The sequence below is a fragment of the Zonotrichia leucophrys genome, chromosome 17 (assembly GCF_028769735.1).
Source record: "Zonotrichia leucophrys gambelii isolate GWCS_2022_RI chromosome 17, RI_Zleu_2.0, whole genome shotgun sequence".
NCBI lineage: Eukaryota > Metazoa > Chordata > Aves > Passeriformes > Passerellidae > Zonotrichia > Zonotrichia leucophrys.
This window is the reverse complement of record NC_088186.1, coordinates 9,177,275-9,191,423: the sequence shown is the minus strand read 5'-3', so window position 1 is coordinate 9,191,423 and position 14,149 is coordinate 9,177,275. Positions and strand designations below refer to the sequence as shown.

Below are 14,149 nucleotides of genomic sequence, written 5' to 3'. Positions count from 1 at the left end.
TGTGGACAATACTCTGCATAATTGAGTGGCAGATTTGAAAGCCCAAAGCCCTGTTCCATATTCGGTGGTGCAAATCCAGAGTAGCTCCAGCACTGTTGGGTCTGAATCCTGATTTTGGAATTATTTGAGGCTGAATTGTGCATTTGGGAGAGGAATTGGTGTCTGCACTGGGTGTCCTTGTGTCTAGACTCACTCTTGCCCAGTGCTGTCATCAGCACCATCCCTGCAGCCAGAAATTTCCTCTCTCAGCAGCTGCCAGCCAGGCTGGAGTTTGCAGGCTGGAATTTGCAGTCATTCCAAGCATCCTGCACATGGAACTCCATTACTACAGCATACTTATGGCTTAGCACTTTTTATCTTCTTTTTTTTTTGTGTGTGTGTTTTTGTCTGTTTTGGTTTTTTTGTTTTATTTTTTCTTTTTTTTTTCAGTTTTGGTTTTGGGTGTTTTGTAATTGTATTAACAAAATACAATTTTGTATTAATGTTAATGAAAAGTTAAGTTGTTAAAAGAATAGTAACCAGGAGCTAGTTATTTTTTAGTCAATTTAATACTACATGTTTTGGTTTTTAAATTATAAATTCAAGTCAAAATTACAAGAAAATTAGGAACTGTTTATTATGAAATGAATTTATTTGTTTTATACATTTAACTCCTGGATACTATGAAAGATTAAGTCCTTTTAAGTTTATTGCTTTTAGACTGTTCAGAGCCAATTTTTTTGAAGTTAACTGTAAGAATAATTGACCCTCCCAAAGCAGCTTTAAGTTTAGGACAAATTTCAATTAGTTTTCTTTTGTAAACTCTGTTTTGAATTATTTACCCAGCAGTTATCAAAATTGGACACATTTAAATAACTTGTTCCTTTTTCAATAGTTTTAATTTTTTTTTACTTGTTTGTATCCTATGTTGTGAAGTATTTACGTTTTGCAAGTCCATTTAAACTTTGACACTTTTTCCCTTGCTTTTGTAAAAAAAAAAAAAAAGTGGCAGGTTTTTTTCTCTTTCACCTGCTAAACCCAAAGACAGCTTCCTGTTTAGGAATTGGATCTTCACATGCTGATGTTTAATGCACTAAAAGTGGTCATTGCTTGGCTCTGTTGGGGCAGGCAGAGGATGTGCTGATGTGCCCAGAATTCCAGAGTTTTGCTCCTTATTTCCCAGGGATATTCCCTGGTGGCTTTGCTCAGCCTGGCTCGCCCAGAGCTGCCTTTCACAGAGTTCACAGAATGACCAGGTTGGAAGAGACCTTCAAAATCATCGAATCCAACCCAGCCCCAACCCCTCAACTGAACCCTGGCACCCAGTGCCACATCCAGACTTTGTTCAACACACCCAGGTATGGGGACTCCACCACCTCCCTGGGCAGCCATTCCAGAAATTTATCTCTCTTTCAGTGAAAACCTTTTTCCTGATATCCAACCTGTATTTCCCTTGGCACAGCTTGAGGCTGTGTGCTCTGGCTGTGTCAGTGCTGCTGCAGACAGAGCCCAGCCCCAGCTGAGCACAGGCCCCTTTCAGGAGCTGTGCAGTGATGGGGGCAGCCCTGAGTCTCCTTTTCTCCAGGCTGAGCACCCCCAGCTCCCTCAGGGGTTCCTCACAGGGTTTGTGCTCCCAGCCCCTCTCCAGCCCTGCTGTCCCCTCTGGAAGTGCTCCAGGTCCTCAAGGTCCTTCCCAAACTGAGGGGTCAGAACTGGACACAGCACTCAGGGTGTGCCCTCAGCAGTGCCAGTGTGTGGCTGTGGGTCAGTGTCAGAGCACCCTGCCTGTGGGTGCCACCTTGCAGGGAGCTGTAGAGAGTGATGAGGTTGTGGGAATCTACAAAATTAGAGGGTTTTGGGAAAGCTGCAAGATGTAGGCTTTAGATACAGCAGAACTGTGAGTAGAGCTAAAGCAGCAGCCATGAGATAGGTCAGCAGAAAAAGTATTTAAAGTGTAGAAAAGCAAGGGCAAATAGAACAATGGTGTGTGTATTAATGCTTGTCAGAATAGCTCTCTAAGCTGCAGAAAGTTTATCTAGCAAGATATTAGGAAGGTTAAAGCTTAATAATGGAGCTCTTTGTGTTGTGTTTTAAGGCTCACAAGCAGGTATTGTATTTAAATAAGCAAGCATTGTTTTAACCAAAGGTACGTGTGCTTATAGTGGTTGGATAGAACTACTGTCAATGTGCTTTGGCTTTTGGTGCTTGGTCAAGAAGCTTATAAAGTAAGTTGTATCATAAAGTTTTTTGGTTTGCTGCTTAGAATGTGAGCTGCTGGCATCTTCTCATTGTCATAATCATGCAATGAGACTGATGCTGGAAAATAAAACAGCTCACGGTGCTTTCAGCAGCAGCCCTGTCTCATTCGCGTCTGTAAATAGCCCCCGTTGCTGGCATCAGAGGTGACCCTTCCTGTGAGTGACCCTTCCTTTGAGTGACCCTTCCTGTGAGTGACCCTTTCTGTGAGTGACCCTCTCTGTGAGTGACCCTCTGTGTGAGTGACCCTCTCCTGTGAGTGACCCTTCCTGTGAGTGACCCTTCCTGTGAGTGACCCTGTCCTGTGAGTGACCCTTTACTGTGAGTGACCCTTCCTGTGAGTGACCCTCTGTGTCCCCCTGCTCTGTGCAGATCCTGACGGGCGAGGACTGGAACGCTGTGATGTACCACGGGATAGAGTCGCAGGGCGGCGTCCATTCCGGAATGTTCTCCTCCATCTACTTCATCGTGCTCACGCTGTTTGGTAACTGTATCCTTCCATCCTTGGTGCCACTGTCCTGATGATCCTCTAGGACAGTCCCAGCATTCCTCTTTTCCTTGGAGTCTTGTTTGGGCTGGAGATGCAGGAGAAGGGGAGGGATGAACTGGGGGAAATACTGGGGCTCAAGAAAGAGTTCCTGCAGAAATGGGCTGCTGCAGCTGGAGTGGAGGGGACAGAAGGTGCCATCGATGACATTGGTGCCCATGGGTGGCACAGCAGTGCTCCAGCCCTTTGGCTGGGCTGGAACTCTGTCCTGCAGGATAAGGAGCAGAGCAGGCAGTGGGAGCTGTGCCTGTCACACGAGTGTCCCCAAGGATTTATCCCATTCCTGGAGGAGCCATGGCAGTGATGCTCAGACATCTCCTCACAGCAGGCAGCACGGCCCTTCCAGAAACACCAGGCTCTGCAAAACTGGGTCAGAGGAGAGCAGGGAGGGAGGGAGAGCTCTAAATCCTTTGGGCTTGGCATTTGGAAATGGGATTAAGCTGTAATCAGGCTTGACAGCACAGCTGAGGGAGGGATGTTTCACCTGTGAGCTGCTGAGCCCCAGCGTTCCTGAGGAGCGGGGCGTGAATTCCCTTCCTCACCTTTAATTCAGAGGGGACTTCTCCCTGCTGAGCAGGTCATGTTCAAGAGGAGGGGATCTCCTGCCCCTGCCATGGATTTGGGATTTGGAGAGTGAGAACCTCACCTCACCCACTGTAGGAGCATCGGGGGGTAGGACAGTCGGGATGGATGGAGACGAGAGATCTCTGCAGCCAGGTCTGGAACTTGGGGTTTATTGCAAAGGGCCTGGGTGCAGGGCCCTGCTGGGAGCTGCCAAACACAGCTCAGAGCAGGAATGAGAGAAGAGAGGGGGAGAGAGGATGGGAGGGAAAGAGAGTAAAAGGGTAAGAGAGCAAGGTTCCCATTACAATACAATAAATCTTTTTCTGTGTTCAAGATTCTGATTCTCACTAACCAATCCAGTACAAGATACAAATCCTACAGCATTTACATACAGCCTGTAAGAATCACTACATTACCATCCTGTGTTACATTTTAAACCCTACAAACTCCTCTTTGGGCCCCTTCTGCCAAGCTGTAGGGTCTGCTCTGACCCTTGGGCCTGTCTGCAAGCAGAGGGTGTTGTTCCATCAAAAGGGGATCACCTTCAGCTGGCCACACCATTGTTTTCCAGTTGTTCAGTAACTGAGGGATCTCAAAGCTTGCTTTCATTTCAATCTCACTTATAGTTTCTATATTCTCAAAATCTTTTGCCAGGCAATCAAATTTGTAAGGCTTCCCTGTTTCATCTTCCCCAACAACCCACCTTCTCCCTAAATCTCATCAGGTGCAGCTCTCTTATTTTCCCTTCTGCAGCTGAGGTGATCCAGGGCTCTTTTTCCTGAGTTCCTCCAGACATCTCCAGTGCCTCTGCCATGCCCTTTGCCCACAGCCCCGTGCTGGTGGCTCCTTGAGCTCCATGGGACATCACTGGGGCGTTGAGGAAGGAAGGATGTGCCAGGTGGGATTTTTTGATCCTCCCTGAGTCCTGCAGGTTGGGATGAGTTTGCTGCAGGTGAGGCTCTGTGAGCACAGAGAGAGAGGGAATAATTTGCTTTTTCAATGGATCACAGCAAGGAAAAGTTTATTTTTCTAAGTGGGAAGTGTCTCATGTTACATTTCCATTTCCAGAGAGTCTGTGTGGAACCAGAAATGGTTTAATGAAAGTTTTATGATTAAAGTAACAACAGGATTTGGCCCATTTTCCAGGAAATTACACCATGCCTGGGCTCACTGTTATCCACTTAATTGATAAATTGAGGCATCTGTTGAGGCAATAAAAAAGAAGGAAAAGAAAAAAAACTCCAAGAAAAACTGCAGAGGAGCCTGAAAAGAAAAGCAGGAGCTGCCTGGAGGATGCTGCCCTTCCCTGGCCCTCAGGTGCCAGGCAGGAGATGATTCCTGGCTCCAGGCACTGCCTCATCCAGATTACACAGCCTGAGAAGAGAGAAGAGCCTGGAGTTTGGGAGAAATTTGGGAATCCCTGCAGAGAGGGCTGAGGGACCTTTTTTGGGGCAGAAACACCCAAGTCTGCCAGACTGTGTCTGCTTGGGAATGGATCAGGCCAGGCTGATCTGATAAAAAGAAATTCATTCCATTTCCAGGGGTTGCCTGTGTTACATGAGCCACTTCCAGAGGGTGTGGGAGGCAGTTTTACTTCTGGGACACTTATTCCCTGATAGGAGGCTTGGAAGTGTTTCCAGACTGTTGGAATTCCTTCCCCAAATCCCTCAAAACTTTACCCCCTCGCCGTGGGAGCCATTCCCTGTGTCCTGTCCCTCCATCCCTGTCCTTCTCCAGCTCTCCTGGAGCCTCCTGCAAACACCTGGATTAATTTCCTAAATCTCCTGCAGTCCTTTCAGTGGGTTTATAAACCATTCCCGTGCACATTCCTACCTGGAGGAGCAAACAGAGCTCTGCAGTGAGTGACTCTCCTGTCCCCAGGTGATGTGCAAGAGCCAAACACATTTTCTCCTTGCTTTGCTTGCCCTCCTTCCCTATGCAAAGGCAGCTGATTTATGGCTGCTCTGGGGCTGTTTTGCAGCCACAAGGCTGGAATAACAACAATAAACTCAGCAAAAGCTGAAATCATGAAGTGGAAAAATGAAAGTAAAAGAGGAATAAATAATTCCAGGCCAGTGTTGTGTCTCAGGGATGGGATGCAGAGCTCTGCTGAGAGGCCTGGGTTGGGCTCTGCCCTGGCTTAGCTGGGCTCTGGGCTGGGCTTAGGGGCTGTTTTATCAGCAGAGCTCATGAATGGGGCTGGGTGTGCTGCTCTGGGGCAGGTCTGGGGTGCCCCATTGCCACCCTGACCCCAGTGAGATAAGCCAGGATGGTTTCCTCCCAGCAGCAACGACCTGAGATTCACTTCTCCATGTTCTCCATGACTTTATACAGCTCTGTGTGTATAAAAATGTAAATGTTGGCTTAAAATGACCCATTTCCTGCAGCTCCAGTGGTTGTGCTTTTAAACAAGAGGGGGAAATGAGGCTGAAATCTGCATGAGGGGAAAATGAGGCTGAAATCTGCGTGAGGGGAAAATGAGGCCGAAACCTGCATTTGTGGGCTGGAGGGGTGGAGAACCAGGGGCTGTGGTGCCTCTGGGGGCAGCAGGGGATCCCACCCTGCCCCTCTGATGGGGTGGCACCCCTCAGGTCCTGTCCCCTCTGCAGACAGGTGCTGGGGACACAAATGTGTGTCCAGCCCTGCAGGGCCAGCTCTGGGCAGGGTGGGTGAGCTGGGAATGGTGGCAAAGCTTCCAGAGATCAATCCATAAAAAACTGAGGAGGGAAAAAGGGGCAGCAGGGAGGGAACAATTGCTCCTGTGCTGTGTGAAGAGCTTTTCCTTAGCTGCTCCCACAGATACTCTCCTGAACGTGTTCTTGGCCATCGCTGTGGACAACCTGGCCAACGCCCAGGAGCTGACCAAGGTAGGTGGGACACTGCATTTTATTGTAAATTCCAAAGCAAGGGGGACACCCTGAGCTGTCCCCTGGGGTGCCTGAAGGAGCTGGAACAGAGGCCAGATGGAGTTAAGGGGAATAAAGTGGAGATTTATTGAAGGGCACCCAGGTGGCTCCAAGATGGGAGCAAAGGAGAGCTTGGTCATGAGATCTCGCATTTTTATAAGTTCTGCTCCATTTGCATCTTGCAGTTCATTGTCCAATTACATCTTTATGTTATGAAGTCCCATCCTTGTTTTCTCTCTTCAGCCCACGGTGTTTGTGCTCTTGGGCTGAGATTTGGATCATTTGTCCTTGGTGCCCAGCTGGAGCAGGAATTGTTTTAGACAATTGTGCTCTGTGCACAGAGCTCACCATGCCCTCATATGAAGCTCAGACCCTCACACTAAAGCAGCACAGAATGGGAAAAATAGAAAATCGAAGCCTGAGGCATCACCTGCTGCACCTCTGATGACCACTTTGCATTGCAGAGAGGCACCTGGATGTTTATTCCCTTTCAGCTTTATTTTTGGTTGCAGTGAATATTTTGTATTTGCTTTATCCCAGAGTGGGCATTGCTCATCTCATCTCATATTTTCTGTTTCCAAGAGCAGAGGAGAACCAATTAAGTTTTTTTGGCTGATTGGAAGCCCAGGAGCAAATTCAGGCATTGTGATGCTGCTTTTGCCCCTCTGGTGAGCAGCTTGCACTGCAGAGAGGTTCATTCCCCTGCAGCTTTCTTTATTTCAGCTTGCAGGGAATATTTTGTGTTTAGTTTGGTCTCAACTTTGTGTCCCTTACCTTGCTGAGGCTGGTGATGGATTAAAGAATTAAAATTTTCCAATCAGCTCCAGGCAAAAGAATTTGCAGAGGCTGTTGTGAGCACTCAGGGGAGATGTTGGGATATTCCTGCCTCTCCCCAGGTGTAAGAGAAATCGGAGGCACAAAGCCAGGTCCTGGCAGGGGATGGCAGTGACAGGATGGCAGTGACACTGGTGTGAATTTTCTGGATGTGGACACAGATTTCTGTTGGAGAATGTTTACACTGAGAACAGCTCAGCCCAGGGTTGTGACTGTTGCCCTTGGTGTTTGGGCTATTGCAGAGTTTTGATTTCTTGGCATACTCAGGTGAATTTGTGAGGAGAATTAAAGGGATTTTTGCACATTTTTAGCTTTTCTCACCCATTCCTGTGCTGCTGCCATCAGTCACAATGACCCCATTGGGCTGGTTGTGTTTTAAAACTTTAATTTCTCTCCTCCTGCCAGTGGCAGAGCTCTCTGCCCACGAGCTGAGGCAGCAGCAGGCACAGGTGGTTTTTATTTTTAGGGAAAGGTGCAGCAGTCCATGCCCCTGGATGCCAAGGCCAGGCTGGATGGAGCTGGAGCAGCCTGGGCTGGTGGGAGGTGTCCTGGATGGGCTTTGAGGTCTTTGCACCCCAAACCACCCCATGGAATTGCTCAAAAGCCACAGAGATGTGGTGCTCAGGGTTGGTGCTGAGCTCTGGGGTGGATCTGGCACTGCTGCACTCAAGATTTCCCAACATTTTTGGCTCTTTGGGTCCCCAGTGCAGCTCCACACTTGAGGGACACCGAGACTTCCTCACATTTCCCACCCTCCTCCAGCTGCTGCAGAGCAAACCAGCCAAAGGTTCCCATCAAAAACCACATCCTTGCTGTGGCTGAGCTGCTCTCTCATCTCCCCTTTTCCTGCAGGACTGGCTCCAACTCCCAGCTTTTCTGGAGCTTTCTCCCAACAAACCCTCCAAACAGCCTGGTGGCCCCCAGGTGAAAAATATTTTTATTATTATAAATATTTTATTACAAACATTTTATCATATTTGTAATAAAGATATTTATAATAATAAAATATTTTTATTAAATCATAATATACAGTATTATTTAATATATATTTTATATAATATAAATTATTAAATATTTTCTATTATATATAATTTTATTTTAAATACTGTTGCTCTAAATAATTTTATTATAGAATTTTTATAAATAGCATTCTTATAAATAATTTTATTATAAATATTTTTGTTATTATAAATAATTTTATTATAAGTAATTTTTTATTATAAATAAATTTTTATAATTTTATTTTCTGTTCCAACTCTGTGTTCTGCATCCCTCCTCTCTTAAAATGCTGCTCATGGCTGTCTTTAATGTGTCTCTGTTACTCTGTTGTTTAGAAGTTTTTCCTTTTTTTTTTTTTTTTAATGGGAATTTTTTCCCCCTTTCAGCAGCTCAGCTGTTTCTGTGCTCACAGAAATCTCCAGCCTGGAGGCAAAGATCCTCCCAGATTTATGGGCATCCCATGCATGTGCAAAGAGGGGAGATGAGGCCCAGCACAATTCTTGGATAATGAAGCTCATCCTCCTTCTTTCTTAATCCTTTAAGTGCTTTCTTGTGAATATTTCAGCAGCTGACAGGGAGGGTTAGAAACCTGACTTTGGGGATGTTTATAAAGTCTAATTAAATATTGATGGATTCAACAGCATTGCCAAATCATAAAGCTTCTCCAAAAACTCTCTTGGGGATTTTTTTAAGTTTAATTTTATTTATTATACCCTCCCCCCCCGCCAAATCACTAGGGCTTTCAAAAGAAAAGGAAAAAGCTAAAATTCAATTAGACACATACCTGGAGAATGAGGGATTTCCTGCTGAGTAAATATGATCATGCAAGCCCCAAAAATGGCCCAGAGATACAAGGAAGTTACTCAGGAGTCAGTTGGTCCCAGGAGACTCTCCTGACATTTATTCTGTGAAATTAATTGAGATCAGCGCTGAATTTAATGTGGGAGAACCAGGAGCAATTGAAATTGCCTCTGTTTAGGGAAGGCAGAAAACTTTCCTGCCTCAGGACTGGAACATCTCAACTTTCCCCACTTCTGGATGCTAATTTGGATTTTTTATGTGGCATTTGGGCCATTTCTGGGCTCTGTGACCTGTAAGAGCAGCTCTCAGAGCTGGGGCTATATTTAACTGCAGCTTGATCACCCTGTGGCTGTTACAGAACTCACCAGCTTAGGAATGACTCATTTTTGTGGGGAAAAAAAAAAAATCACCACCTTTGCTTTCAATCTATGAAAAATCTGCTCCCAGCTCCCTCTCCTGCTCTTCCTGTTCTGGCCTTGCACTGACTCAAGCTCTGCCACCCAATTTTCAGTGATTCCTGAGACTGCTCCTCAATCACTTTAGGTTCCCTCACCTTTAAGTTTTTTTCAACATATTGACAGGATTTTCTTCCTGTTCATTTATTCAGAGCAGAATTTACAATTGCCCCCAAAATTTGCTTTTCAAATCTCACTGCTGGTCATGCAGAATGTCTCTGGTGACATCCAGCAGCTCCTGCTTTATCGTCACTAAACTGGAGTGTAAACCCACTACAAGTGAGGCTTTATTTTCCTAAATATCCAAGCAGGAAGTGTTTTCTCCTCTCTGTACACTGCTAGTGATCCCTGAAAAAGCATATAAACATATATGAGGGATGTGGGAATTTGATGTAAATTTGTATAAAATTCTTGAGGAATGCCCAGAAATTCTGGACTGAAAGGAGTGGCCAAACCCAGAGCTCAGCATCCATAAATCCCCCTCCTTCCTATGGAAAAGGCTTTAACTGGCTGAATATATTCAAGAAAATTCAGTTTTAATGATGCACACCATGATGGGTAGCACCAAAAATGGGTTTTACCCTGTGAGAAATTGATTTAAATTAAAATTTAGAGCTCTAGAAAACAGAAAGGGACATGAACCAGGGATGTCCTTATAGACAAGAGCTTTATCTGTGAAATGGGAGTAACAGTTTGAGCTGGAATTTGAAATATCAGGTAAAAAAATTAATGAATTTTTGGAGTCATCTGCAATGTCTGCATGGAAGGAGCCACAGATATATTACAAAGCAAACATCTGCTGAGGGCTGAGCTGGTTGTGAGGGAGGAACAGCTGCGTTTGCTGCTCCTTCAGGATGGAAATCCAGCAGAATTACACCCAGGAGAATGGAGCAGAAACCACAAATTTAAAAGAGGTTTTAAAACCTGCACCTGGTGCTTTAGGGGCAGAGAAAGAAAAATCAGCAGCCTTTGGTTTTTAAGGCTGCTGGAGATCCCTCAAAGGAAGAAATAATTTGAATTTACCTGGAGGATGAAAGGAAAACCTGAAAGATTTTTTAATTAGGGTGTTATTCCTTGTAAAACTTGTGTCCTGAGGATAACATTTCTGCTGCATTGGGATGGGCACAGTTAATTTTTTTTTAAATTAAAAAAATAAACCAGGAGCTGCTGTGGGATTTGTGTGGGAAAGAGGATTTGTGTTGGAACCACTCTGGGATGTTTTGTTCTCTCTGAGCAGTGACCCCACAGTGTTGTCTCCTCAAGGTTTCTCGCAGGCAGCTCCTCTAAGCATTGACTGTTCCTGATCCTTGCAGCAGCCATCTGACTCCAGTTCCCACCAATCCACTCTTTTATACCACTTGTTCATATTGGCTACAGGTGTTGCCTGTTATCATCCAGCCTGCTCCTGATCTTTAGTAATAGAGTCCAGCTGCAGCCCATTGGAGGATACAATTACATTCTATATCACCTTCATTTACTCATTCTGTGACCCCCTAAAATTCCCCCTTTTTCTTTTAACCACAGAGTTGCAGCTTTTCCAGAAGCACATATTCAAATAAATTACATTATGACATATTTGTACATTTAATTTAGAACTAAGAGTTATACAAGTGTTCAAACAGCCTATTACAGCACAGATATATATATTCCTAAATGCTAGTTCAGTTTTATAGCTTACAAAGTGCTTATCTTTATATTTTATAAACACTAATAGCTGTAATTGATATATTTTACCAATAGTTTAGTAGCCAAATCATGTTTCCCCAAATCCACGGGGTTATATGTCAAATCCGGTGGTCAAATCTAGCTTCCCTGAATCCATAGGGAAATATAATTTAGTTCCAAATCCACAGGGCAATATAGCATAGTAGTGAAGTAATTTTTTTCCAAATCACGCGGATGTTTCCTTAATCACATCCCAAATCACATCGGGGTCACCATTTGTTGTCTTAAACAGCTCAACAGTTCTATTCTCATTATGGTGCAAGGATTCCTCCTGTAGGCAGCTCCTCTAAGCACTGACTGTTCCTGGTCCTTGCAGTAATTATTTAACTCTAGATCCCACCAATCCACTCTTTTATAACATTGTTCTTATTGGCTACAGGTGTTGCCTGTTATCATCCAGCCTGCTCCTCATCTTTAGTAATAGGGTCCAGCTGCAACTTGTTGGGGGATAAGATTACATTCTTTATCACCTTCATTCACCCATACTGTGTCCCCCTACACCACAGAGTCCAGGGGGGAAAACTGGGGGGGACAAGGACCTGGGGACACACAGCTGAGACAAACACATCTGTCTGTCCCAGTCTGCTCCATGGAGGGAGCTCTGCTGTGCTGGGAATGGCAAAACCTGGGGTGGGAAATGTGGAATTCATTACTTTCTGTTTTTCCTCCCCAAATACACTGAATTTATCCCAATGCATGGGTGCTTTGCTGCTTTCCCACCCCAGCAGGGTGAAAGGACAGCTGGGGCTGAGCTGGGGGCCAGGATTAAACCAAACATCCTTGGTTTGCAATGAGCTCCCAAAGCTTTGATAAATTGGAATTTGGCATAAAATAAAAATAAAATACTGGAAATTATGGAGAAAAATCCATAAAATGCTGGAATTTGGCAGCTGAGAAATATTGACTTTGTATAATTGCTCAGCAGGTCTTTTATTCAGGCCTGGTTATAGACTTGCAAATATTTGCAAAGGGAAAAAAAAAAGAAAAAAAAAAGAAGAAATTTATATGGTAATGATTTTTAAAATCAATTTCCACATTTTTTTCCTTCTGAAGGAGAAAAATAAAACAGTTTCCAAATGAGTTCAGTGGAAGCAAATAGCACCAAAGGCAGAGCGAGGAGCTGTTTATGCAGATGGAATTCAGGGTGGATAAATCTCTATAATTTCCTATTCCAAAGCTGGAGATCTGTCTGCTCTCATTATTTTAATCGTGACTCCTTGCAGCAGCAGCCTGGAGAGCAGAGGCAGAACCTGTGCATTCCATGAAGTTTGACACAAGAGCCTGGGACTGCTCTCAGTGTGGTTTCCCCTGGATTTGTGAGATGCTGGTGTTGCTACCAAAACTGTGATGATCCTTCCATGCTTTGACTTTATTTTGAAGAAATTTTTTTTAAAAATTCCAGCAAAGTTGCCCTTGGTACCCATTGAAGGGGAATCAGGTTGTTTCCTTGGGTTTTGCTCTTGCCTCAATGTTTAAGATTCTTAAATTTTGAATTTTTGAAATTAATTTTTTGTATTTTTTTTAAATTAAGATCTTTAATTTTAAGTTTCAGTGGTGCTTTTCATGTTGGGTAGAAAGAGAGAAATCCCAGGTACAATCTTCAGAGGTTAAAAATCCTCCTGATCCAGGGATATGCAGGAAGCAGGAACAGAACCCTTTGCTCTACATTTATTATATATTAAACTACATTTAATATGGTTCATTTTTTGTTTTCTTAGTCCTCAGGGGTCTGAGGTGGGTGTGAATAACTGATGGCAGCAGGACCATCCCAAATCTATCATTTTTTTATTATTGTTTCAGAAAAGTCCCCTTGGCAGAAGGTCAGGGAGGATTTAGGAGCCCTGTGCAGATGTTCCAGCAGGACATTGGCTTTAGAGGGTTGTTCCACACACAGCTCTGGGATAAATGGGGAATTCCACCTGGAATTGTCCCATTCCTGCTCCCTCAGAGTCTCCTTTCCCACTGCTGTGTGCTGAGAGGAGACCAAACCTTGCCATTCTCACCTCAACTTGCACCAAACCTGGGGCTCCTTGTGAGGATATCTGCCCTCAATTGAAATCCCTGTGTCCTTGCAGCCCTCAATTAAAATTCCTGTGTCCTTGCAGCCCTGAATTGGAAATACTGTCTCTAAATTGAAAATATTGTCTCTAAATTGAAATTCCTGTGTCTTTGCAGCCCTAAATTGAAATTCCTGTGTCCTTGCAGCCCTAAACTAAAATTCCTGCATCCTTGCAGCCCTAAATTGAAATTCCTGTGTCCTTACAGCCCAGCAGTGGCAGCACCATGCCCCAGAGGAGCTCTGCTTGTTGTTATTCCATGATTTATTCCCTATTTTCTCTTGTTTTTGTGCCTCAGGACGAGGAGGAGATGGAGGAAGCCACCAACCAGAAGCTGGCCCTGCAGAAGGCCAAGGAGGTGGCTGAAGTGAGCCCCATGTCAGCAGCCAACATCTCCATAGCTGCGTAAGCACCTTTGATTCCTTGGGAGAGCATTTCCCTTTTGCAGTGTCTCTGTCTGTCTGTCTGTCTGTCCAGCTGGAGCATCCCATGGTCTGGGAGCCCTCCTGCACCACCTCTGGCCAAATACTTCAGTGCTGAGCATTTAATTAGGAGTTTAATGAAGGATTTCTTTCAGTTTGGTGCTCTTTGTAAGGCCTCAGCTTTGAATAATTGTGGTTTAGGAGGATTTTTTTTTTTAAGGTAGATTTCACCAGGTGAAGTGTTAACATCCCACTTTGGATTTTTAATGAGGAGATGAGTTTAATGATTTTTTATGAGTTGTTTCTGTGTGTGCACAGAAATCGATATTTTTTAATAATCTTGAGAATTGAAGTGCAAAGGCATCCTTTAAATAGCTGAAAAATGTGTTTGAATTCCCTTTCCTTGCTGTTTGAAAGAGCTAGGTGGAGTAAAATGCTCTGGTTTGGAGGCAGGAACATCCATTTGGGATTCCCAGATCCCTGGATGAGGACAAGCACAGGCTCTGATATACCAAAACCCTTGGAGAGCTTTGCCTTGGGCCCAACTTTTCCAAAATGAGGTGTAGGTGGAAATATTTGAGGTCCAGGTTCCTGTGTTTGAGAC

At 44.5% G+C, this 14,149-nt stretch overlaps 1 protein-coding gene across 14 annotated transcripts in view; it reads left to right on the top strand.

The window, feature by feature from the left end:
• Positions 1-14,149, top strand: part of CACNA1B (calcium voltage-gated channel subunit alpha1 B) — a 322,441-nt gene that overhangs the window by 210,282 nt on the left and 98,010 nt on the right. For all 14 annotated transcript variants that reach the window (XM_064728143.1, XM_064728152.1, XM_064728150.1 and 11 more), the window contains 3 exons: positions 2,608-2,725; positions 6,146-6,213; positions 13,422-13,528. In XM_064728143.1, coding sequence (XP_064584213.1) covers positions 2,608-2,725; positions 6,146-6,213; positions 13,422-13,528 — 293 coding nt within the window. The remainder of the gene's footprint in view (positions 1-2,607; positions 2,726-6,145; positions 6,214-13,421; positions 13,529-14,149) is intronic.